Source organism: Anser cygnoides, chromosome 3 (genome assembly GCF_040182565.1).
Source record: "Anser cygnoides isolate HZ-2024a breed goose chromosome 3, Taihu_goose_T2T_genome, whole genome shotgun sequence".
Taxonomy (NCBI): domain Eukaryota; kingdom Metazoa; phylum Chordata; class Aves; order Anseriformes; family Anatidae; genus Anser; species Anser cygnoides.
This window is the reverse complement of record NC_089875.1, coordinates 50,875,676-50,903,559: the sequence shown is the minus strand read 5'-3', so window position 1 is coordinate 50,903,559 and position 27,884 is coordinate 50,875,676. Positions and strand designations below refer to the sequence as shown.

The 27,884-nt window shown below is 37.3% G+C and overlaps 1 protein-coding gene across 5 annotated transcripts in view; it reads right to left on the bottom strand.

Annotated features, from left to right (window-relative positions):
- The window catches only part of UTRN (utrophin), a 375,635-nt gene that overhangs the window by 257,365 nt on the left and 90,386 nt on the right, over nt 1-27,884 (bottom strand). For all 5 annotated transcript variants that reach the window (XM_066994161.1, XM_066994162.1, XM_066994163.1 and 2 more), the window contains 19 exons: nt 27,294-27,473; nt 25,806-25,975; nt 24,323-24,446; nt 22,525-22,612; nt 19,803-20,038; nt 19,360-19,540; nt 15,047-15,192; nt 12,935-13,144; nt 11,278-11,391; nt 10,338-10,493; nt 9,221-9,391; nt 6,821-7,000; nt 6,033-6,167; nt 5,353-5,502; nt 3,767-3,928; nt 3,274-3,402; nt 2,632-2,805; nt 1,858-2,013; nt 634-804 (listed from right to left, as the gene is read on the bottom strand). In XM_066994161.1, the coding sequence (XP_066850262.1) occupies nt 634-804; nt 1,858-2,013; nt 2,632-2,805; nt 3,274-3,402; nt 3,767-3,928; nt 5,353-5,502; nt 6,033-6,167; nt 6,821-7,000; nt 9,221-9,391; nt 10,338-10,493; nt 11,278-11,391; nt 12,935-13,144; nt 15,047-15,192; nt 19,360-19,540; nt 19,803-20,038; nt 22,525-22,612; nt 24,323-24,446; nt 25,806-25,975; nt 27,294-27,473 (3,033 nt within the window). The remainder of the gene's footprint in view (nt 1-633; nt 805-1,857; nt 2,014-2,631; nt 2,806-3,273; nt 3,403-3,766; nt 3,929-5,352; nt 5,503-6,032; nt 6,168-6,820; nt 7,001-9,220; nt 9,392-10,337; nt 10,494-11,277; nt 11,392-12,934; nt 13,145-15,046; nt 15,193-19,359; nt 19,541-19,802; nt 20,039-22,524; nt 22,613-24,322; nt 24,447-25,805; nt 25,976-27,293; nt 27,474-27,884) is intronic.

Here is a 27,884-nt window from a genome sequence, read left to right as displayed (position 1 = left end):
GACTGGAAAGATCAGAATTGCTGGAGTGTATCAACTGACATTTATTCCTAACTCCAACCATCACACATACAAGTTTCCCCAGTGCAAGAAAATGGATGCTTTTCTTCAGAATAATTAGAACTCATTCTTCTCCTTCTCTGAAAAGTTCCAGTTTATGGATATAAAAGAAAATAAGGAAATATTGGAGCTTTTTGTTTTACAAAGTCAATTTTGAAGACAGAGCTGTTTCAATGAAAAGTTAAAAACTCAACTTCTCATTACAAACACCTAAGAGTTTTCAATTTGCTGTCCCAGTAAAATATTTTATACGGCCCCAAATTATATTTCCTGAGAATTACAAATATTACACCTATGAACTGTTAGAGACACACTAAGTCACTTAGATACTATTAATACTAAATATGCAGTAATATCTTTTAGTTTTTCACTGGGCATCTGAGTCAAGATGCCTGAGATGAAACAGATTACATTCAGTAAGCTACTGTATATGACCTACTGAATCTACTAAAATTTCATCATGAGATGGGATTTAGGAACAAATTACAGGGATTTAAATTCTCAGTCATTTCTGCATAGCATTGATGTAATGTTAAAAATGCTCATTTATTCTACATATTTTTAAAGCATGCTCACCTTAGCCCAGGCAATTTCTGAATCCAGATCAGAAAGCAAGCTCTCTGAAGTGGACTTCTGCACTAGCTCTGCCTCAGTGGTAGCTAGCCACTCTGACAAAGAGGAAGCCTCTTTCCTCATTTTGCGTGCCAGTTGAGATGCTCTTTCAAGGTCTTGTTTTCCTTCTGTGACCTACAACAAGAAAAATAAAACAAAGAAAACAAGAAAGAATTTAAAAGAGCAAAAATGAAAGGGCTAATCAACTAAAATATTCACTTGAATACATCAGTCTTGGCATTTTAAAGCTGCCTTGCACTACGAAGGACCCTGAAAAATTGGTTATAGACATCAGAACTTTACTATATAAAGCAGAATATATAGAACCAGAATAATTTTAAATTAAGGTACACTTTAAAAAAAATGCACACCACTTATTTATAGCTAATAATAATAATCACCAAACTGAAGTTTAAACTATGTTTGTTATGACCTTTAACTAAAACTCAAAGGGATATAGAATGCAACTACACACACTCACATAGATAAAATTCAGATTTTTTTTTTTATTTTTTGGACAGACCTGATACAGAAAGCTAAAAAGAAAAGTTTCACTGAAAATCTAGTCTGCCCTTGAAAACCACTCAGTAAAGTGAATATGAAATGTGATGTTTGCTGCAGTATAATCAATTCCATTTCACACTGCCTATACAATTAGTCTGGTCAAATTTTAACACTTGAGAATAAAACCAACCACAGAAGTCAGAATCAATTGACATTTCAAAAAATTGTTCTTTCTCAATTTAATGTTTGCATGTACTTATTGAAAATGATACACTCTTTGAAGATCTAAAAAAATACATTCGGAGACGCAAACAAAATTGTCATCTTATACTGTAAATAACCCTGCCTTTCTGTCCTTCCCTAATTTACTGTCCTCATATGTTACCAGCACAGGTTCCACTAGAATACCCGCCTTGAGCATTCTGCACTTTACAAAAGTAAAATACTTTCTAAGGCCCATTTCAACAATGTCATCTATGCATTTACCTACAGAACATTGAACAGGCCCAAGTCTGCTTCAACATCTGTCTTAATTTTGGCAGGAAAAAAAATTTCTCCTGTAAACGTATGTAGCAAATAGCCTATCAGCTGCAGAATCATAGTAAAATGTCATCTGACATCAAAACAATAAAGAAGGGAATGTACATGCATATAAATGATCGCATATAGATTTAGTTTTCTTACCTGTGCCCCCAAGTCATTGTAAAGAAATTTCAGTGCTGTCAGTTGTTCATCCATTCCTTTGGGATTATCTGTCTGTTGCTTCTGTACAATTTGCCTTCCTGTCTTGATGACAGTTTCAACCTCCAATTTCACCTCACTGAGGGTTTTGTAGAGTTTCTAAAAGCACAAATATGTACAGTAGTGATTTATTTGTAATTTAAATTTTCAGATTGATTGATTTGGTGTAATTAAACCTGAGCTGTGGATTAAGAGCAAATCAAAACAGGTAACAGTGGGCAATGAGAAAAATGTCCGTCAAGTATATTTCAACCTCATGATGTTCCATATTTATTTATTCCATTTTTACTTTTATTTTTACAAAAGTAAAATTTATGTGTTTACTCCATAACATCAACACATACTGTATGGCTAACATTGTGGTCTGTGCTAGATCTTACGTATAGTATTATAACAAAACAAATACAAAGAACCAAGCAAACTTGCCCCTGGAGTCATGCCTCTTCAACTATCATGAGCCAGGGAGGGGAGTTTATAAAACTCGGGTATTCCACCACATCTTGTGATCAACAAGCCACTACTTCTATGTCCATATTCTCACTCAAAATAAGTATGGGCTTTTAGTTTTCAATTGTTCTGCTGGTGTTTCATGAAAAGTTATAGCAGTGTTTCCTTCAATCAGGAACTGAAGCTAAGTTTCCTCAGGAGAGGGTTTAGGCTAGAAGAATCACACATTAAAGAACCAATCCCGGTGACTTATGAACACTGTATACTTACCATGCACCTGTCCAGATGAGCTTGGATTACATCCGGGTCAGTATCCTTCACATCCAAGACATGAAGTTCTGCTTTTACACCATCTAACACCCGCTCACAATCTAACATACGCTGCTCAAAGTTGGCAGGTTTCTGAAAAAGCTGATACTTTGTAGACACTTCACGAAGTTTTCTCTGTTTTAATGAACATTATGTTAAAAAAAGACTTAAAGTAAATATATGTACTTTAATAAAATTTTAAAGCATCTCACTCTGCAGGTTTTAACCCATCTCTCATGCCACCACAACTCAGTATGCATGTCAACACTATTTGCAAAGCCAAATTCCATCACTTATTTCTAATCTCTGTGGTGCACAAGAGCTATAATTCTCTCTTTCACTTTCAAAGCATACATCCTACTAAAATGCGGAGACTTTTTAACTTTCAGTATTTTTTCTATGATACTTATGGGATTTCAGCTTCTTTATTGAATTCATTTAGTTGTCCTTGTTTCCTAATGATAGCACATAAAAGCATATGCTCTTTATCTTAGAGATTTGGTCAAACACACCACGTAATTTACGGGCTGACAATAGCAGTGTGTAATTGAAAACCACCAGCTCTTCAACTTTAAATTCTGAGTGTGACCCTCATATTTTTACCTGCAGTGCATCCAGCTGAGTTCCACCTCGGGGAGATCTGCATTCAGGTGAAGCAGGAGGGAAAGTGCGAGCACTTTTCTTGAGCTCCTCTAAGGTAGACTCATGAGCTGCTATCTCAGCCTGAATTTTCTGCCACATCATAAAAACAAAGGAAAAAAATGTTACAGGACATCCAGAGGAGAGGGGAAGAGGAGTATGCTTACCGCTTACTACCCACCAGAAGTCAATCTGCTCTGTAAAAGTTAAATGCTACCCAGCATTTATTTTGTTTTAAATTTAAGTATTTAAAATATGGCTCTGGTCACAGCTTGCTAAATTGAAAGCTATTAAGATTGTTATGCAATACAACTTTCTTAAAACAGGAAAACAATCCAGATTACAAAAGCTTTCACTTAGTACATCAGCACAGGACTGAAATGAATTATTACATCTAAGCTGAGCACTATTATCCGAAATTTAAACTGCTTTCTAGAGGAAAGCTATACTATAATACCTGGGCCTCCTGGGGCATCTGAAAGGCATCTATCCTATCAGTCAGATACGAAGTCAGCTGTCTGTCCAGTTCTGTTAAGTTTTCTTGCAAGACCTGCAGCATGTGGTCGGTTTCTCGCATGGTCTGAAGCTGCTGTTCCAAGGCGATCTGCCGGCTTACCGCCTTAATGGGACAGAAAGGTAAGACAAGAGGAAGCAGTTGTTCATTAAGAATGATACTAATATTTCTTGAAACAAGGTGGGGGAGATCCAAAAAAATTCTATGTCAGGAAGACTGTCTAAAAAACAAAAAAGCCTGCTATGTGATTTATACCAGCAACTGACAAACAAATAGTGACGTGAAAGGAGAGTTCTGCTGCTACACATAAGATAGGGAAAACAGCCCTCTCCTGTCACCTCAGGAGGAAAGTATGCTGTTATAATTAGACATTTCAAAAATTACCTAGTCATTGGGAATCAGGAATTTTGTAATACACTACAGCTTAGTATTGTTTCCTGTGTAAACCTGCACATTTTCTTTCAAAACAGTAAATTATGTCTTTCTGTTAAAGTGTGAAAACAGAGTTCACATTTCCTTCCCCCCATTGCTCCTCCCTTCAACACAAAAACTTCTAAGTTCATCTGAAACAGCACTACCTGCAAGGGAGCACAAATTCCCCATTAGCGCACACAAGCCAGCAGGCGTGTACATACATAAAACACACACACTCAGATTTAGCAAGAAGGCAACAGCCCAGGATGTCAGCACTGCAGCTGCAAAAGCTGATAGCTTTCATATGGCAATGAAGTGCTGCAACAGAAAAAACAACAGTGAATGTTCACTTGCCTGACAGCACGTAACCCCCAGCTGAGGGCAGTGCATTCATGCTGCTCGCTGTAATGAGAATCAACCGAAATTCTCTCTGACTACATTTTGGTATTGACATAAAAAATAAAAATAATAAAAATAATAATAAAAAAAAAACTCTAGTTCTACAAATCTGGCAAGAAATCTGGCAAGGGCCTGCATTACCAGGATAGAGAACTCAAGTAACAAATTTATGCAATGTGAAATACAGCTAGCCCTCTTCTACACAGTAAACTTAGAACAGATGAGACAGAAGTATGAGAAGAGGAAGGGGATGTAATAGATGGGGAATGGAAAGAATGCTTTCTTTCTGTTCCTTATTTCTGTGTGACATTCCTAGCCACTTCAAAGAGTGAAAACATCACTATTCATGTTCTTCATTTTTACGGTTAGTGAGCAGCACACCGGTATTTATGGCAGTAGTAAGAGAATATTAACCTCAGTTATCGAACTGTCCCTCTTGATATCAGAAATTATTTTTTAGTCAAAATTATCTGCAAAATGTGGAGGGAAGTGGGAGGAAGGTGGGAATGCAAATGTTAAAAACAAAACATGACTGGAACAAGGTGAAAAATGTATCTTCCTCTTAGGCCATTATTCCAAATTGAAAGCAGCTGGCATTTTTCCTCTTTTCCTGTATTGCAGCCCTGCACCCATGAATTTAGCTATCTAACAGGAATCACTTCAGCCCACTGAGCTGAAAAACTCAGTCTTCTTGAACCCTGCCCCCAAATTCTTACCAAGTGACTCAATTCTTCATAGCGAGCATTGAACGCCTCCAATTTTTCACTGATGATATCATCAAGAATCCCTCCATCAATCAGTGTCTGCCCAAGTTCCCGAATCTGGGTTCGATTATCAGCTGGATGACGCAGGACTGATTCCAGGGACTGGAAATTAGCAGAGAAAGTTTTGAAGATCAAGGCACTGAATATTTCTGCACTTTTAGAGGCGGAAATGTGGCTGCATGCACAGAAGTTTGTACACTTCAAATGTCTTGAGAGTTCTCTAAAAGCATGAATTAGTTATGGTTTAATCCACAGTGGCACAAGGCAACTACAGTAGTGGTTTTGGTTTGGATAACTAAACTTCACAGCACTTCTCACCTATTCATCATTATTTCATACTGTAGTGCTGGAAGGAATTAATCAATTTACACAGGACAAAAGACAGCATTCAATGTTACCTCTTCATGGTACCAAATATGGTGCAATAGTTACAAACAACAAGACATCTTTTTTTGGGGGGTGGAATCTTACAAATACCTGTTCCAAACTCAGAATAATATGTTCATTTAACGTGAAGAACCAGAATATTCTACACAAAATGCAGTACTTTACTGAAGTGTATAATTCGTGTTTGTTTTTTTTTAAATGTGACTATCTGAAAAATCACTAATCTTATAGAATAACTACAATACCTCAAGAGCGTCATTGACAACATCAAACTTATCAGACAGATTTTCTGCCATTTGCACCCTTTCTTCCAGAGTGTTTAGCCAAGCTGTTTCTAAATCAAGATACTGAAGTAGCTCAATCCAACAGGACCACACCTCCTAGAAGCAACAGGAAAAACTGCAATTAACCTAAAATGCCAGGCATAGCCCATGTATACTATGAACAGCTCAAAAGGAATATATTTGAAAGATATTCACCTAAAATAGGCAGATAGAACGCATTCAAAAACATGCCATTCTACAGTACATTCCAGACAGAAAAATCCACAACTACTGCATATTTCTTTTTACCTTGTTACTAAAACAGACACAGAAATCTTTAAATTAAGGCTAAAATATCAGATATCTAGATTCTTATAATAATTTAAAAATATAACAAAATTTATCCCCTTGTCCTGAAATGTAGGACATACACAGCCTACCCCAAACTATAGCCAACCTGTTCTAATTATCATCGTATGTCAACCTCTAACCTCTGAGAAGTTTCCTTTTGTCATTTTGGAAGAGGCAAGGATAGATAAGAGAGCTGTGAGACAAGCTTACTTATTTGCACAAGTGTTGATTACAGTACAGATTTTAAAAGCAAGTTCAGATGGTTTCTCATGGATTCCAGTCTCAGAAAGGCACCAAAGCAAAATGCATTTATATCAAAGTTACTGGATTCAACGACACTATCAGGCATTTTCAGCATCCTTCTCTATTTTTCATGTCATCTGTCTCAGTTTTGTTTAGTTGAGAGCTATCACTCTTACCTCCAAAGTGTGGCATTTCCCCCGGATCCGATTACACAGTAGCTGGTAGTTCTCCAGCACAACATTCAGCTCAGTCGCCAGCTCCTGACCGCCAGACGGCACTTTAGCAGCCAACAACTTGATGTTGTCTTTGAGAATCTTCACCCGCACCTCCTTCTGCAACACATCCTCCTTCGCTCTCTGCCCAAAGAAACATATTACACAATTCATTTGCCACACATTCAGCTATTCACCATTCAAACCATAGATCAGCAGTTTGACTTCATAAGTGTAGTTGCTGAAGTAGTTTTGAGCCTGAGCACAGCAAATACGGCGTTAACTTGCAAAGAATTCAAATGATACTAGTGAGCATCAAAAATCCAATTTCATTAAACATATAGTCATATTTACCATTTGCAGTTTGTTCATTAAAAATCCATGACTCAAAGCCAAAAAAAAAATCAGTGTTATTTCCACTTTAGCATACAGATATGAAAAAAAAGGAAGAAAGAAAGAAAAAAAACTAGAGGTTTGACAAACACAAACTTATCAGGGAGAAAAACGTAGGGTGAATTTACAGAAGTTACGAGACTCATATCTCAGTAACTGTCTCCAAAGTTATCCAGTAAAGAAGTAATTACCCAGGACATGAAACTAAAAAGTTAGGACCTCTCCCACAGGTGTTGGGTGGGCTGAAGGACCATGCAAAAAGGACCAAGGAGAAGAATTTCTTCAACCTATCTGCATTCAGAAGAGCTTGGTAAAAAAAAATACAGGATAAGCACAACACAACAACTCCCAGCACATAGGCCTACAGAGATCATATTATTGGTTGTTGAATTTTGCCTTAATCAGAATTTAGGAAGTAGGATAGTTGGAAGACAGATAAGAGACAGACTTGGACTGGTCTACACGGAGACAACCTGAAGGAAGCAGAAACAGAGATCGTCCTTCATTTTTTTCTTTTCAGGTTTCAAGGACAGTTTCATGAAGCTGAAATACCTCTGGTATGTAAGGCACTGAACTTTATAGTAGAATTTAGCACATGACAGCATTATTGTTGGGCATGCTGTTCCAGATGTCTAAACGTAAATCAATCCCAAAAAAATCCAGTTAATGAACAGGCAAAGGATAGAATCCTGGGGAACATACTACTTTATGAGAGGATTATCAAAACCAACCTACCCTCATCTTAAATTTACTCTTTCAAATTAGAGAGTTTCACTCTTCATTCAAATGAGAGCAGAATTAGGCAAGCTGGAGTGTTTTTCAAGACCTTATGCAAGAAAATGCTCCTGGTCAAATATACAGAGAACACTCTTTCCCAATACTAGAGAGGCAGTCTCAGCATAATATTCTTAATGCAAATAAAAGATGATATGCAAACATTAAAGCAGGCTTACAGATTCACTGACATACCTGCCAAATTAAAAAGCACAGAATACAATCTGGATTTGACAGAGGTAACTGTGCTAAAAGTCTCTCTTAATCAAAAGAGGGTTCTTTCTTTTTCTTGGCATGTGTTTAGCAGGCTGTCAGACTATGAAACCTCAAATGGCTTCAAAGGACATAAATGTATTAAAACACTTGTTAAAAAACTGCTTCAGAAAGCCCCTTCAAAAAGAAAAATTCAGAACTTCAAGTAGATTTGTCAAAGCACTTGTAAAGAGGGAAAAAAATCCTTTATTTTATACTCCACTGCGTTAACACTGTAGTGAATACTCAAAATATTTGTCAAGACATGCCTGAATTCTCATTAAATCGTTTAAAAACAGAGAGAATTATTGTTTACTCTGTACATACATCCAGGAAAATTACCTATTCAACTGGTAATTTATATTGAAACAAAAATAACTCCTTCCCCATTTTTTTTTTGGCCATCGTCTCAAAATTACCAAGAACCAAGGACCAGCTTTTTTTGTTTGCAACAGATGATGAACACAAGATAACCTTCAAAAGAAAACTGTTTTAAATTGTTTTTCTAAATATGGAGCTACTATATCACGGGACAAGAAACTGGAGCCCAACAGCTGGAATCAGAAGAATATGTTTTTCCAACTGCTAATTTAGGCAGATAGAATAGCACATTTTCTTTCTTTCTCAAGTTTCTACTCCTGTAATAAGGTTCCATATTCTCGGGGTTAAATGCACTATACATAGCAAGCCTGGCTTAGCAGGCTCTGCATGCCACTATTCATTATGAAATCCCTAAGCCTCGTAGCCAAATAGAACATCTGCTTTTATAATTTGTGCTTTAAAACAAAAAAAAATCCATGAAGCAAAACTGAAAAACACCACTAATCTTGCCGTGACCTGAGCTCCTTTCCATACAGATAATAATTCCACAAAAGGTCACCCCTAGAAATCATTAAGTTTTGTTTCCCTTTAATCAGGTCTCTATAATGACCTGGTATTCCTGACCTTCATTTCCTCCACCGCATTCTCTAGCTCTTCAGGGGACTTGTATTCAAAATCTTTCTCCAAATATTCTTCTTCAGCTTGGGTCATCCATTCCTGCATCTCTGCCAAATCTTTCTTCAGATTTACAGCTTTTTCCTGACTTTCAGACAGGCGATTTTTCTGACTAATGATCTAGAATCCGAGGTGAAAAAAGAAACAGCAGTTTAGGTACTTATATATCCTTTTCTATACGAAAAACTACATGTGTTTGTTAAAACACTTAATACCAAAACATTTTTCAGGCCTTTTTAATTAGCAAAAATAATTCAAATTTTATACACACATACACATTCATGAACTATTTTTATCAGATCAACAAAACCTAGAGGTGAAGGAAGGAGGAAACATTTGTTTTCTCGTCGTATGTAAACTGGTGACAATCCCTAAGAAAACAGTCATATTTTGCAGGGGGTTAGGGAGAACACTCTTCTGCTCACAGATATCATATAGTTAGATACATCTTTATACAGAGCACTTAAATTCCTCCAGGCCTCGCTTTTTTCCCCACAGCCCAGCCAATCTGGATCAAGGTTCATCAACAGCAAGGTTCTCCTTGCCAGGCATTGCAACTAAAGAAAAATGTTTCTACAGACAGCAGAAACCTTCCACCCAAAAGAAACACCCACATACTCCAGACTGAAGTGGTAGTCTATTTATAGTTATTTATTTTTCAAAGCTGCTTGGAAAGAGGCTGAAATTACTCAGGTTCAGAATAATATTCCAGATTTCAGGGACAACAGAAGAAGGTCAGGCTTTTTTTTTTTTTTTTTCCCTGAAAAGGGATAAAGCAGCATGAGAGAAAGTAAACAACTTCATTTTTATCTACAAGCTACTACACTGCAAGCAGCACATGAACTGAGAAGTACACATATTTAAACAAAATTACTGTTGCACAGGTATCCCCTAACATATTCGCACTTCTGAAGGATTTACTGGGACAAGATGGATTTCAGCCACTTTGACAGTAGAACAAGTAAAACATTCATCCAACCATTTCACTGCTTTACCTCTTCACCATGCTAAACTGAAAAAACAGCTGCATTAACAAGTAAGCACTAGCAATATATGGAGAACTCACCTGTTTGCTCAGTTTTTCCCATTGTGTCTGGCAGTCTACTAGCCTAGATTTTGCCCAAGTATTTATGCCTGCAATAGGCTGACGACTTAACGTAGACTCTACTTCCTTCATCTCTTTCAGTGATGGTTCAATCTTCTCCATTTCATTAACAAACACCTGAGCACACAGAAAGTAAATTTATAGAATATCAATAATTTTGCAATTTTTCATTATTTTAGAAAAACTTTAATAAAAAAGCAGAGTGATGCTGTGTTCAATACCAGCCTGTTTGGAACAATCCTTCAGTGGTCCAAAACATCAGAGCTGTGCAACTAAAAATCAAAATACAGCTTGCCGCACACAGTGCAAACATTCTCACATGCTAGATGTCAACAATGGAACAATTCAAGTTTGAAGACAATGTGCATTAAATACCCTGACGTTTCTAGCATACCTCAGACTCATGTTCTTCCCCTGAAAACAAACATTTGAGGGTACTCTGCAATCACTTACTGTTGGATGACATTCTATCTGTGATCGTTATGTGGCACTAGCTTGGAAGGAATCTTACTTATAAGGCACATGCAACTCTTAAACCATGGGAGTTTCATCATCTGACATATTTGCTTTTTATTTTTAATGTCCTTGAAAGTTTAATGCAGAAAGCACTTTTCACTCATGAATTCTTATATCATAAAATTAGGAAAAGTATAATAAATAGTTTTTACAGAAGAGCTAGTGTCAACTTGAAGATGAGTATTTGTAAATATAGTGAAGACTCTGAAAAGTACAAACTGTTACAGTTATACAATGAGGAACCAATTAAAGTGTGCCCTGTAAAGCCTGGCAGGCTTTACCGAATATACCACGGACAATATTTAGTAATAGTAGCAAAGCAATAATGAAAAGATGCTGATCATATTATTTATTTCAAAAGATTCCTTAGAAAAACAAAACTCACCGTGTACTGGTCAAGCTGTCTTTGAAGTCCTTCACTATCTCCTTGAGCAGTTTTTTCTGTTAATAAGAAGTCTTTCACGCTATCCATCCACTTCTGAATGACTTTTGCATTGGCCTAAACCAAATATAGTAACAAAGAGTTGATAATGCTGTCATGAAGAGTGTATGGCTGTTGCATTTCAACAAATTCACACGAGGGACCTGTCTGAAGGCTGGAAATAACATTTTCCTCATAATATTAACCATATACAACCACCTCCACACTGTTTTGAGAGGCATATTGAACTCGAAGAAGGAGATATGGCCCTATAGATATACATGTGAGGAGAACAGGAGTGAGCAATGCTAAACAAACTGGACAGGTAGAGGCTATGCAGGCAAAGGCTTGCAGAGAAACACAAGCATAAAATAAAGAACTACACAGGATTAGACTAACAAAAAAAAAAATCTAGCTACTTGGGTCTGATAGCAGCTACTGTACTCAGTACAGCAATACACAGAAATTAATAAACAGAATTGTACAGTCATCGACCTAAAATTCACCAGCTGCCTTAAATCCCAGGGTAAAACAGGCAGGGTGGGGGACAGGAGGTTTGCCATCTCCTTTCTACACAACTGTGGATGTTCCCAACGACCCTTACAAACAAAAAAAGCACCACAAATTAGAAATGGGAGAAAGACTTTTGTCCTGATTCAATTAGGTTATATGGCTGCCATTTTTAATAATATATGAACTTTTTTTAATCAACAATTTTGGGCTACTTGATTGGGTTTTTTAACAGATGGCATCTTTTTATTTTGAAACAATGGAGAGAAACAAACAAAGCACTGTTATTTGAGAAGCCAAGTCAAAGTTCATGTCACCAAGGAAGACAGTACATATTTTTCTTTAAAACCTTGCAGTAGGAGTTCTTTCAATATCAACATATTACACATTGCTTTTTGGAGAAAAAAAAAAAGTCAGTGCTAATGAAAACCCATTACACTAAAATCAAGTTTATTTTTAGGCCAATGCTACTATTAGAGGTCAAATTCATGACATTTTTTTCATTCCTTTTCCTTTTGGGGGGAATTTCCTGCAGCAGATTAGCGTGAAAATTATTTTCCAACAAAGAGACCCCAGGAGGCTCTAACAGTGAACCATAGCTTAAAAATTATATATATATACACTCACTCATATATATACATATTTATAAAGGATGCCATTTGACAAGGCATTTTACCATATACCTAATTTAGGTTGCTTACAGAAAGCTGCTTACAATTCAGCTAAACTGAATTAAATGGGATTACTCACAAAGTTAGACGCATTTAAATAACTTGCTGAATCACAAGCCAAGTATACAGAAGTTTAATGAAGTACATGCTCTTGCACTGCACAGGCAAATAATTACCAATGGTCAAACACCCAGCATAGGCTGTGGATGTACAAAGGTAAATCTAGTTCCAACCCCCCTGCCGTGACCAGGGATGCCACGCACTAAAACAGGTTGCTCAGGGCCCCATTCAACCTGTCCTTGAACACTTCCAGAACTGTTTCCCATAACCATTTCAGTTCTCAATCAGCATCATCTGGATGCAGGAACATGAAGAAAGAAAGAGCTTTAAAAAAAAAAAAAAAGAGTTGTGCAACAACAAAAAAAATCCTTTTGTTTTACCTCAAATATTCTCAACTTGGATGTGATTTCTTCCAGTAGTTTAACATCTTTTGAAGTCTTGAGCTTTAATTTGTCCCAGTGCCCTTGCACATGCCTGAACTCTTGTGTGTATACCTTGGTTATATCAGAAGCCTGTTTCTCCAAAGCTTTTGTTTCTTCAGAAAGTTTATCTACCCTGGGCTTCTGGGCTTCCAGTGTCTCACAAACAGTCTACAAGGAGGGGAAAAAAAAAAAGATACGTTGATAAGTTTGCTTGCAGTATCAGACATAAAACATTCACATACATGTGCAGGTACATCAAAGGTTTGATTGCACAGAGTATCGATACAGTAAAGAGATGAATTACAGTTACTGCAGTTATTGAAGCATAAGTGCCCAAACAGCTCTTTAAGCAGCAAAACCTTCAGCTGCTCTGCTGGAGCAGTAGCAGAGATTACAGAATGGTCTCTAAGGCCTAGCCATATAGCTAAATACACCCAGGTACCTCCACCTCTGCTGTTCTGTGTAGTATTGGCACTCAGCTTGGCAAAGCAATGGCTACACTACGCTGCAGTCACAAAAGAAACTGCAATCTAGACATACTAGGAGCTCAGTTTTTTCATTCCCTCCAGACATATATGGGGGTGGGGGGTAGAGTGCCACACACACACAGCAGTGAGTGTGTGCTTCCCAGTTACGTAAAATAAAATTATTTTAACACCTAGCTGAAATAAAAACTCTGGATACTTTAGTTTGACAGCTACTCTTCCAGCTGGAATAGGAGGATACAATCTAAATATATTCACTAAGGTATTTCGGATGCAAGGAGTCACATGAGCTGAAATAGTTATTTTACCAATATTAAGGAAAAGCAGCCCAAGATATAATGCAAGACATGAAAAAATGCTGCTGCTTCATTAAATTGGGCATTTTGGTTATCTAAAAATACTTAAAATTTAAGGGAGAAATTTGGAATTGAGATATGAAATCATTACTTATTTCATGAACTTAACTTTGTGAGTATATACAGTTAACATGTACATGTGGGATATGTGGGCATATATTTTACTGGATTGTACTGAGGAAGAAACCTTTTTTTGGTATGCTTATGTTCTCAATTTTACTTCTTATTTACGGGAAAGAAACAGGATAAAATGCATCATTTCCTCTAAAATGATAGGTAGTGAAGAGGCAATGAGACTGGGAAGAGGGATTTGTGTTCTGATCTTCCACCACACTCCTTAAAGCTCCCACACTGACATGGTATGTCCTTTCTGGTTTATTAGTCTCTGAAGAAAACGGGGAGGAGGGATCCAGAAAGGAAAAGACAAACCTCCAAAGACTAAAAGCCACTGTAATTCAGCCAGTGGACTAACCAAAAAAATCTCTGCCAGCTTTAAACAATAGAGAAATACCATCAAAAGGATAGAAAGACAAAGCCTTCCCCACACCCAGCAACTGGAATTCCAGAGATCCTCCAGAATCATCTGCAGTCCTCTTATGTTGGGCTGCATAATGTCCAACATAATCTCCTCTCACACAGGAGAAAAATAAAAATAAATTGTATTTCTGAATTCAGCATTATTCTACAAAAGCACTAGGAGGCAGGGGAGGGAGCAGGGATCTATTTGTTTCTCCCTCCCCCCACTCCAGACCATCTACTTATAAAGCAACTGTCATCCACAGATTTTCACCTACTTTATATGTTCACAATAGGATACAAAATTAGACTTCTACGAGGCTGAATTTGTGCATCAATTACCTTTATTGCTCACTAGCAGTTTCCCTTTGAAAGGCAATCTGGAGGCCACAGGAGTTGAGTTACCCTCTCCTGACACCCCAGTAGGATGAAACAGCATGAAGCTGTTATCGAGGTGAACTTCAGAGGCATTTTCACCATGAAGGCATCCATCCCACACGGGGACAGGCTACAGGCAGCACTTGCAGGAAGGGCAGCGCAAGGCACAGACCCCCAGAGGCTGCTTCCAGGCACTGTTCCATGACAGACTTCCCACTGAGTAACATTTTCATTACCTCACTGAAAACTCTCCCTCGCTGAAAAGGGATGGAGAGCAGAGGATGACAGTGGCAAAACAAGCAACTTCCTTGCTTCAGTGTGAAAGGAAGGATTACCTTTGTCTGCTGTAAGGCTTTCTCAACCTTACTAGGGTCACTCAGTCCACCAGCGATGGCCTGCTGCTTGCACTCCACCTCACTCAGCACATCCTTCAGCCTCTGCAGAGAGTCCACGTAGTCCTGGCTAGGCTGACTTTCTGTCTCTGGTATTGTTAATGAGAGTAATTAAACCAAATACAAGGTAAGAACATAGACACTAGACCCAAATCATAAGACATGTGAATTAGCAGATTCGCTTAAAGAAAAAAATACGAAGAAATCATGTGAGATATACTTGTACATTGAATCCTGCTGAGACACCCCAAGAGCTAGAACTCTTCTGCTAATATCAACATTTTTTCCTTTAAAAGATATTTTATATAAAGCTCAATCCCATTTTATGTAATTAAGTACCTAAATCACTTGAAGGGGAGGAAATCAACAGTACTTGGGCTTTTGCACACTTAAATCCCCTCAACTTAATATTTTTCATATTATTAATTTTTAATAGATATCTACTATTCATATACAAATACACACACAGGTATCTACTATATATAGCATGCAAAGTATAGTGTCTGTAAGAACTATACATTAAAGTTATATACACATGCTACATATAGTAACTACATATATAAAGTAATATTTTATAAAAGTATACGCAAAAGTATTATTTTAGTAGTAGGTTTATGTATATAAATGGTATGTATATATGTATATTTACATATATATATTAATGTATACATACACTGAAGTACAAAAATAGCAACATGCAGTCTATTGCCAGAATAGATGCACTATCTGGGAACACTGCAAAGAGAATTAGGTTTGGATAGAGCATCTGCTTGCAGTCTTTGTTTGCACCTCTGATTTCAATCAGACCTGTCCTCTGTGGAATCCCACACAGGAGGCAGCAATTAAATACTGGAATTTCAGAATGAAAACTTCAATTTTCAAAAACTGCAACAAACACGGGTTTAGCTGCAAAAACAGTACTATGGTATGCACATTCTCTGGCCATGGATTCCTAAGCAATTTCATCACTGACACAAGTGAAAATTAAGTTAAGCCTTGTTCTGACTCACCAGGTAGCTTTTAAACAGCTTGCTGTCAGAACTGTCATGCCATTTATAACTAAGAAATGAGTCAACATTTTTAGAGAGAATCACAGTTATCTAACTGGCTCTTCTCAAAAATCCAGTATCAATTTAAAGGGAAAATAAGAAGAGTTTGCTATAAAGCAAATAGGAGCACTGTCACTAAAATACAGCAAGTCCTGAAGGAGAAAAAAGTAGTTAATAGTAAAAATAGCCTTCCATAAATAAAAAAGTAAGTCACAATTCCCATGAAAAATGCCATAGAGATGGTACTGTGTACCACTCAATCAGGGAGTTTTCAGACGCTCAAAGAACAGTGATAAAAGGAGCTGGACTTAGTGACATTAGGACAGTCTGCCAAGTTCACAAATGCTTGATTGCTATCGCTAGCTGTTTCTCCCCATTACATGGTTCTGGAAATTCTTTCAATTTGCAGCAATTCAAACTATGTTGTAAACAAACAAAAACCTGAAACCCTAAACTTTCATTTCCCTCAGCTTTTAACTATAGGCAATCCACAGAGAAACTATCATTTAAAAAAAAAATACACAAATGCAAGTTTAACACACCAAGATACATAAAATGTTTTTACTGAGTAATAACTGGTTCAGATATACTAACTATGCCTCAAGTGATGTGAAAAAGTATTTTAGTCACATCATGTAATGATTTTATTGGTATTGTATATGAACCAACTCATAACAATCATAAAATAATTATTCTTCACAGTAAGAATGAAGGTATATGCTGTAACCTGAGTATAGCAGACGTTACTCGTACAGTTTTCTGCACTGATATAACTGAAGTATTCATCCCTTAGTGAAGCTCACTGTTATAGATGACCTAGTAATTTAGTAATTGAGTCTATTTTTACTACACACAGAATAAAGTGTTAATGCTTTTCCATCTGGGGCCATTAGCAAAATGCTTCCTCCCATTTCTCAGAAACAAAATGAAAAAAACCCTCCTTATAGGTCTGTGTTCTTTGTATTCACCTGTAAAATATTAACAGAGATATGTATTTTGTGCACTACATTTTAAATCCTTTCTGAGTCAGCATGACTGGTTTGAATGTTCATATAATGAAATTTTTAATGCAACAAAAACACAAGCAGAACGTGCCTGAAAAGCAAGCCAAATTCCAAATAACTTCAAAGATGAAAGTTCCAAGAGGAATTATGTACAACTAACATGTTCAACTAAGCTGTGAAAAAAGAATAAATTCCATACGTACATTTCAATTTTAATCTTAATCTTCAATTTTCCATTTCTAGTATTATTATTTATTTCTGTTAGTGGCAGACCCACATAGCTTTTTAACCTATATCATTCACCTTAAGCATGTTTTTGCTAATCCATTAAACATAGCTTCAGGAATGCTACATCCTTGCATAATGACTTCTAACAACAGGGAACAATAGTTTACAGTGCACACAGAGGAGGTGATACGAATATTCCTTCAGGTGAATAAAAACATTTTGCCAGCTTGATCCAAAGCCTAGTAGAATCAGCAGAAAAAAATCTCTACAGAATTCAGTACGTTTTCAGTCAGGCACTATCCAAAGACCTTTGGAAAAGGAAACAAGTGTTTTATTTGTTTTTTGGTTGTTTGTTTTAAACCTTATCTTACCTGCACTATCCATCTTTCTATCAAATAGCCACACAGAGCATTTTGATAGCATTTCAAACTTCCATTTTCAGCAATAACAATGTCCATGCAAAACACAGTATTTACAATCAACTAACTGCAGTTCAACTTAGAAGTTTTTTATTATTATTATATTTACTCAGCCTCATCTCACACCTATGATGTTTGGTAATTATTTAACTGAACTGCGAAGAGAGAGCATTGCAGATTCAAGCTGCAAAGCCCACACCAAGGCCTACCGAAGCTGATTGAAGTATTTCTACCTATTCACTGTACATTGGACCAATCCCTGAGGAATGAAATGAAAAAAAAGATAAAGATACAACTGGCTTCTGACCGCATTTGATACAGTGCAAAAGATATTTTACACAATAAATATACTATTATTATTCATTAAAAAACCATATACACATGTAACAATATAATCTGTGAATATCAAAATGAGACTGTATTATTATGTACATATAAAAGAGCTAGCTTTTTTTTCAGATCCCAATGCCAGATTTGCCACTCTGGACAAAATGATGTTTTCTCAATTGATCACACATCAATTGCATTCGATCAGGATATCACAAATGCAAAAAAATATGGAAAAGTGACAGTGTTTGCTATAAAAAGTATAAGACAAGATAACAGAGATGAAATGAAGAAGGTAACTGTGATACTTAAAAGCAAAATCACTTCCTAGTGTCATTTTCACATTATGACTTTTTAGAAAAATACTGTTATTTATGTATTTAGGTACGTTTGAGAATTATTATTTTACCAAACGATTATCAAAAGAAAATTGTTTCCTAAACTATTAATCCCTCTTTTTTAACTTTTAATGGCTGTTAAAAAAAAAAAAAATCACAAACACAACTATTTTTCCCTGTTTGGACTACAGTTGATTAGCATCAGTTCTGACCTTTCTGTCTTCATGGAACAGAAACCACCAACTAGACAACAAGGAACAGTGCCATAAAGAAGCAGATTCAAATCTGCAACTTTGTTTTCCCCATTACAAATTCTGTTCCAGGGGAATCCCAGTTCAAAACTGGGAAGAAACACCTTAGACAAAAATACATAGGGTGTGAAATACTCCTTCACTGATCGTTACAAAAATATTCCTTCCCTCTAATTTCCCTGTACTACTCTTTTCGTATTCCTTCTTTACAACTTCACTCCCAGCTGCATTTGGAAATGTCTAATATTAAACCTTTGGAAATGTCTAATAGTAAACCTTTGACAATATATCATCATTAACTAATGGAAACTAAATGATCCAAATACTCTTTCAAAAAGGATCACCACATCCTGTGTCTGAAAGGGAAAAGTAAGATACAAAAAAAATCAAGGAAGGTACTGTTTTGCATAAACAGCTATAAGCTCTGAACAACACTTTCAGGGTGACTGCATTAATTCCCAAGTCTCATTAAAGACCAATATACAGCAGCTCTGCTGTGCAAAGGCTCTGAGAGCATCAGACTGTTTATCAAGACATCAAAAAAACTATTATTCAAGGGAAAAAGAAAGGAAAAAAGAAAAGAAAAAAAAGAAAAAAAAACAGAAAAGAATCAACAGGACCTATGAAAAAAAGCATTTACCTTTCTTCAGCTCCTGGTGACGTTCCTCTAGTTTCTGGCGAGTCAACTTGAAATGATCAAGAAAACCATTCAAGCTCTCCTTAATGAAGTTCGGAGGCATGGGCTGAGAGGTGAGCACCTTGCACGTGGCTTTCAAGTGTTCCAGCCGTGGACTCAGGCTTACAAGATGAGTTAACTCCCGCTGTGAGAGATTGAAAACAGAATCAAATCACACCTTGTTAACACAAGGGTTCTAGTAAGCTCCTGCAAAAGCCGCTCTACATTACTAGGGCAACAACGTAAAGAACTCCTGTGACACAGGTACCAAAATCTTCCAGTCAAATCTGGTGCCCTGAAGGCTCTTGGGAAATTTGAGTTACCTTATTGATTATGCTAATCTCCTCTGGGGTATCCTGCGCTCCTACCAGCTTCCAGTCAACAGTAACAAGTTTTGCCAGACTTACCTGACACAAATCTTTCAGGACTGCTGAGGGCTGGGATGCTGAAGAAGCATTATTTTTAAGCCAGCCATCCTTTTCAACTACAGTCTTCTCAAGCTCATTCATTTCCTTAAAATAAGCATTTATATCTTCCTGGTACTTTATCTTTCTGGCCAGTTCTTCCAGATGTTGTACCACCTCTTTCCACCCCGACAATATTTTCTCCATCACGTTTTTTAAATCCGCTGCAGGAAGTCCCTCTAAACAGATAATATAAATTATTGTTAGATTAACTGCGACACATTTTGGTTAACAAAGTTTTAACCATTCTTCTCTTCAGACACAGGTACACGGTTACACTAACATGCAAAATGCTTTGCTTCCAAGTCAACCATCCCTAAAAACTGTACTCATTACTAACAGTGGTTTGGCTTTTTATTTCCACATTAGTGGTTAAAATGAAAAATGAAATGTTCCACTTTGTCTTCTCTTTTGACAACTGTTTAGTTTTTAACAATGTACTGACTCTCAACAATCATGACTCTCTTCAACATGATGATTTGTGTCTCAATGTCGACGGAAGATTTAAATAAGCTTTTTTTTCCCCCCTCTCTACAGAGGAAAATGGAAGCTGCAACTTGGAAAGCAGCGATAAATTCATTAAAAAGGTAAATGGAAATCCAGCAGCGTCTGCCTGGGAGAGCGAGCGAACAGTGGCTGACAATGTCACATTGCATGCAGACGTGACTAATAACTAGGTAACACGAATAGCTACAAAAGCAGCATGACAATACACAAGGTTATTTCCCATTCACAGTGACTACCCCAAGGACTTGCTACACCATCTTTCTGGTCAATCAATTCACGACCTGAGGACGCAGCACCGTAAGTGAAGTCTTCCCACCCACATGCACTCCCTGCTCCATTTCCTCGAGAGCCAAAAGTAACTGGCAAATTTGCTGGTATGTGAAAAAAATTCCACGCAGTGTGTGTTCAACAATACATTCTCACCACTGCAAGTTCCTGATACAGATCCTGTTTCAAGGTACCACTTCTTTTTATACGGCTTATTTGAGTCATGTGAACTTACCAGTTCTGTCATTTAGTCTGGAGCATAAGCAAGAGATTCATACAGAAGGGTCTGTTTTCTGTACTGCTACAGTTTAAGTGGAGCCCAGTATTTTGTTCTGGGGCAGCCAGTTTCTACATGGGCACTTGAAGGCCCTGCTGCATGGATCCTCCCCTGCGCTTCACACCCTGGCCATACACACGGAAGCACAGCAGCTGCAGCCAGCCATGTAACAGGAGCGTGCACGCAGTGATCGGTCACTGCTCTACGGCAGGGCCTGAGCATGCCACAAACGGACGTATACACAGGTATGCCTCTGCTGTGCATTATCCTACACATGCACAGCTGAGCTTGGTTTTGGAGAGAAGGGCTGTCATTCTGGGTTGGACAAAACATATCAGCAGACCCTAGCAAAGCGGGGGCTGTATGTTGGTTACCGATGCCTTATTTTCTATAGATTCCTAACTTTAAGGTAGCAAACATTAGGAAGCAGTTTCTGCATCTTATTTTTTGATGATGCACGCCCATTTTTCAACTATGTATTTCCCAGCATGATCAACATATACTTGTTATATAACCACAATTGATAGATCAAGCTGGGGGCATACATACAGCTGGGAGGGGGTAAAAAAAGAAAAAAAAAAAGGGAGGGGCAGGAGGGAGGATCCCTGACAAGGTCTAGTGTCAGGAACAGTCACAAGTTTTTAATAACCCCAACTCCAGGTCAAATCTGTGGCTTTGAGGGCAACCTTTAGAGCAACAGCAACCCCTGTAAAAAAATTTCACCTGTATTAAACAAGGAGGGAAGGACTCAAAATGCTTAGTGGATTGCGGCATCCTAGCAAAGGACTGGCTGGAAAAAAAAAGTGTGGCAGTTGGAAACTCCAATGGAAATCAGGACGCACGACAGCGATACCATCCTTACGCCTGTCTGAATGCTACCAGCTACAGGAAGTTCAACAGAAGTCAAATGCATGGCAGATCTGAAAGGCTGTGTTTCTAGATGATCTGAACACCTCTTTTGTGAAGAAAGTCACCTTTTGCTGATGATTTTTTGTCATATTATGAAACAAAATTTTGGCAAGGCTTAAAGATTCAGCTTTCACTGATGTTTCCAGGGATAAGTGTTTTAATTCACAATCAATCATTTTCTCAAGCACGTAGGCTTCTCTCTTGCCTTTGAACCATAAATTGTGACTATCATCAAAACACCCTGACAGTTTTCACAAAAAATAGTGAAAACTATGAATAAGAAGACATATACACACATTCACTCAACTTAAATTTCGGTTCAAGATTTCCACTTCAAGGTAGTTACATTTTAAAATCTTACACTTATTTTTTCCACATGATTTAAAATAAAAAGTCCTTTCCCCAAAAGCATATAGCTGCAACTTTAAGAAATTATTTGTATTTCAATAAAAATAACCCTTACAAGGTTGCAATCAAACACACATACATTAAAAAAATCATTTTGCTTTTCTATAAGCTTCACTAGTAATTTATGTGTTTTGTTTCTATTAAGAGTAACAATGATGAATGTCTCTGAAGGAAAGAAACTGGAAGGAGAAGGAACTGCAGTGCTTAACTGGAGATAATAAACATACACATCAGTACTATTTCTCAGCAATTTGTCTGATTAAATCACAAAACAGAAAAACATTTCAAGTCTCTTACCTTTTCCCATTTGATCCAAAAGAACATGTCCACTTCGTCTGAGTTCATCTAACTTTTGGCTTTTTTCAGCCCTTTCTTTTTCTATCACCTACAAATTGAACCCCAAAAGACTATTTTCAGAGAGTGTCATTTTTCTTGACTTTTTTTTTTTTTGAAAACACATAAAAGAAGTTAGATCTCACAAGCAGCAAGTATACAAAAAGACTAATACAAAGACACCAGAAACAAAGTATTGTTAGAAAGGTTGGCAATCCTGCTAGGTGATATCAGATACTGGGACATCAGCTATAACATGACACTTATGATCAAAAAAATGTATTTGATGTGAACCAGCGAATAAAAAATATTAATATTCCTTTTGCCTCTACAACGTCTACTAAGATTTCCATCAGAAACTAACAACAACCTGTTACCTAGAATTCCAGCTAGCAAAAACTACAGCAACTAGTACTCCAGCACTCCAATCTACGAAGCTCTAGAGCTTCACTCTCCCCCATGACAAAGATTCAGTGAGGAAAATCTTATGTGGCTACCAAGATTTTTTAAAGGAACACATCCCTCCCTCAAGACATACATATCAGTGTGTGTTCCTGTGTGAGCCACGAGGCAGAACATAGCCAGACAGGAAAGGGTTCCTTGGCCATAAGGCCATAATTTCAGTGCCCTCTGAGACTGCAACAAAATCAATCCAAATTAAAATCCTTTCGAAACAAATGTCCCAAGTTATTTCTCTGGTTTAGACTTCCTACCGTATCTTTGAAAGCAGCATTCATTCATTTGCACAGTTGGGAAGCACAAAGATTGTCCCACCCCCTCAGAGCCCAATCATTTAAAAACAGGGTTATTCATGAGAACCTGGTGTTTGTCTTGGAGCCTGTTTTATAAAGGGCTACAAACATCCATAAAGCTATATAAATAAACCATCAGGTGGGTTTTGTTGTTTTTTATTTCCAACGGTACTATCATTCCAATCATTCCTACTGGCACCATTTTGCACTAGAACACTGAGAAGGAGTCTCTTTATAGATATTTTTAAGTATTAGGAGTTGGACTCAATGATCCTTATGGGACCCTTCCAACTCGGGACATTCTATGATTCTACGATTCTATTGCCTCTGATTTCAAAGGCAGGTTTCCTGCTAAAGCTCCAGTAAGCTTTCATTAACAAAGTATGCTCAAGGAACAGGGAAGGCAAGAATATGTCCCTGAAACAGATGGAACAGAAAACAAAATAGTTATCTCATGGCTTCTACAAGATACGGTAGAATTCCGTGTTCTGTCTTGCAGGTCACATGAGTTGTAACTATCATTGTTTTCTCTGAAATTAACAGACCAAGCAACAATGCATCCAAATGCTGGACACAACCTTGGACCCTAGGTAATAAAGGGTGTGCAATGTCACAGCATGGTTCAAGGGCTCCCTTGAGCAGCACACTGACACATCTCTGCCAAAATTATAAGCATGGTGTCAGTCAAGTCCATCTCCAACTGTGAAACATGAAGCCAAAATATGCTGCTTTGTAGAAAAGATGATAATCCTGAAGACGTTCATTTATCACATTTCCAAAGGAGACAGTCACATATGCCTTTAAATTTTCCTGTGGATTGTGTGACCCAACACCAACAACAGGCTGTGTCCAGCTGGTCAGATTTCCATGTCTGTCCAGTTCAGGAACTATTCAACAAAGAGACTTAATCCCCATGAAGCATGTGGATCTGCCCACATATCCAGCTGACAGCCAGCCTAAAGAAACAAAATATATTATTCACTGGAAAATCCTCTATCTTCCCATTTTACCTTCAACTTTTCTTTCAAGTTTGAAGTCTCTCTCATCTTCTTGTACTCTTTGATGTCTGTGGCCTGAATGGCAGTTTTTGATTTTGAAATCCAGTTCAACAGCTCAGCACTTTCAGCATCAAACCTGGTTTAGAAGGTTGGACAATTTTTTGTCATTTTTCTCTATTCACTGTCTTAAAAATGAGAAGTCTTAAAGTTCAGCACATTCTAGATTTTGTAAAAGTCTGCAATGCTATTTAGTCTGAAGAAAATGCTAGCAGCTTAAGTATTCATGATAATGAGTACAGAAAAACCTTCCTGAATGTTTAGCTGACTGAAGATTAGCTTATCGTTTAAGATTTTTTGCTACAGCTGGACTTTTCTAGATTCACTTGACTTTCTCATACCTAAAACTAAGCTACAACCCACCACCACAAAAAAAAAAAAAAAAAAAACACTCATAGATAAGCAATACTGTACACAATTTTAGAGAAGGACAAGGCAGACGTACTATGTGGACCACTAGTCAGACCATACTACAATTATGTGACTTAACACAATGTAAATCCTAATGTTTCCTAAATAAATCTTAACAGCCTGCCAACAGATGCAGAAGTTACTGCTAACCACTCAAAGGTTTTTTTGTGGGAAAGCCTGCAAAATTCCAGTTACTGGTCATTTGCTGGTTTCAACGTAAGTAACCAGAATCAGGCAAAAGCATCAGATGGAAGTTTAACCCATTTTACCTGACCCTGTCCTTAATACAGTTTGAACATTTGGCTCTTGATGCAGCCCTCTATCATCTCCCTAGAAAACCTGCCAAAGGTTTAAACTAGTGACACCTCAAATAAATTTTTGTTTTCTCAGGCAAACAAATAGCAAAATAATGAGTATACAGTATTTACCTTCTACATTTTTTAAACAATTCCTTTAGTTTTATGTATGCTATTTAATGAAAGCACTGCAGCATGTTATTAGAATATATGCAAATAAATCAGCCACTCCAGATACACTTGTGAAAGGAGACATCGCTATAATGTTGTGTCTATTACTAAATACCAGGGAGACAGAATAGGTTTCTGAGCTTTTCTGCACAGTTTCTCCAGTATATTTCACAGAGACCAGAAATACATAACAAATCAAAATACTTGGTCCTTTCATAACACTATGTATCCCAACACGTGAAGATTGTTTTTTTTCCAAAAGAAAGGAAATATAATTAATTCTATCTTTCAGCAAAGGAACTGAGGTACAAAGAACCAAAGACCTGCTTTTCTGAAAAATAAAACATATCCCTTTTCCTTTGAAATTGACGAAGGCTGCAGGCTGTTTCTCTGAAAACAAGGGTGTACATAACAGTCCCTCCCCACTCCCCAAACCCAACTTCACAGGTGCAATATAAATGCTCTTTACTAGCATAAAAGGAGATTCAAAACCTAAGACTAATGGAAATGAGCTTGTGTTATCTAGTGAGCATAGGAAAATGGCAGTGACATATACTTACTTTTTCTTTGCTTCACTGTCCCCTGGGATTTGCCTTTTCTTTGGGGGTGGTGGTGGAGGCGATTCCTGCCTGGATTGTCTAACCACTACCGGGTCCTTCATAGACATTGTTTCTGCAGGAGTCTTCTGTGAAATCTGTGACATCCCTACGCTTCCTACAGCTTGAGTTACCTACACAAAATGATTTAGCAAAGAGGGTTAAATACCTTTTCTAATGCAAACTGTAACTTGTTCTTGTTTCATTCTTTTTATTCATCAGTCAGAAAAAACCTTTCATTCGCTCCTACAAATGATCACACCTATCCTTCAGAAAGCACATTTATCATAGATGCCAAAGCAAACCAAAGAAAAACAGCATTCTTCTCATTTTACAGATGGGAACCAAGCACCAAAATTCACAGTTCAACTAGAATTTCACGCCAGAACAAGTGAATTTAAATCAACAAAATACACTATGTATTTTCTTTCATAATTGCTTGGTTCACAGAAAGAACCAAGGTCCTTCGGATTTAACAATATACAATTCTATATCTAATATACATTCCCCACAAAACCAAACATACAACTCAAAGAGCTGACACACAGTGGATTTGACCTAAAAACTAACCTAAAAGCTCACTCAAGTCAATAGAAACCTTCCACACTCTTTAACTGGTTATAAAGCAAGTCTCGTGGGAATCACCCTGTAAGTTCTAGCTTAGCACATGCTTGATATTTAGGGGAAATGAAAGGATGCACACGGGATTTGGCACTCCGCACTGCTTTGACTCAAACAGAAAGAACAAATTAAAGCCGCATGGCTGAAATGGACCCCTACTCATAGGCTGCACAACTCATTCACTACACACTAAATGGATCATGAAGCAGTGCTGCAGCCATCACCATAATGATCTTTTAATATCACACAAAAAAGGGCATGTGAGTCATAAAACCGTCAAATAAAATTCTCACAGAAGCCAATGGAAGTTCTATCTAAATGAAAAATTAGCAAGCACTCAAAATACCGAAATAAAAACTTTACAGTCCAGCTTGGCTATCATCCTTACATGTCTAACAACAATCTTTTCAACAGGTGAGAAACTGTACTCAGAGCATAAATGTATGACTCCTATTTATTTATCTACTCTACGTTTGGGGTTTTGTGTTTATTTTCTTTTAGTATGAGATTTAATCCAGTCCCAGTGCTCTCATAATGTTTAAAAGTATTTACATTGATAGATAATACATGTTAAACCTGCTTTACTCATCAGAAAAAATGAAGCTTAATCTGTGTGAGAAAGAAGTAACAGTATTAGTCAGGTTAACAACTTGTTTTGAAAGCCAAAAAACCCAGACAGCTTTTTCTGCAGATAAAATCAGCCCTATGTGAAACAGAACTCACCTGCCTCTAGCCAGGTGCCAAGAACTTGCCTGGGCACTTTTGCTTACAGTATCAGCAAGGTTTGCATACATCTAAACAGCTAAGAAGTAACAGAGCATAGATAAGTACCTGGTTAGAGTAATCCTCTAGCTTCTGAACCAAACTGTCCCACCTCTGAGTTAGTTCTTCTTGATCATGCTCGATTTTATCAGATGCTCTGCTATTGCCAAGGATTTGGGCCACATCCTGACCTAGCTCATTCAGCTGGTCTAGTGTTTGTCGTTTCATACCCATGTCCTCTTTCAAAATCTGAAATTAAAAGAAAACATTAAAAGACGACATCAAGTATTCTGCCACCTCTAGCTTTTCATTCCAGGAAGAAATGTACTACCTGAGCCAGATGCATCATAGGTTTCAAAACAGTTCTCTTGTTTAACAAAGCACTAACAGACACTTAAGAAAAACACATCCCTGAGAAAGCTACTAGAGCAATCTGCTGTAGTTCTTGAGTTACAGTTGCAAATGATTAGTTTAGGTACAAGCTGTACCAATGTATTTAAACAAAAACAGAACAAAATGAAAAAAACCCACACCTTGGAAAACCCAGCTGTCTGGTGGACTGCACGAAACTACAAACCCTGTAAAATGCCAAGGATGGCTGTTCCAAAATAAGTCACATCAGCCTAGCATGGCCATGGAGAAAGTTGTACACAGCTTTTT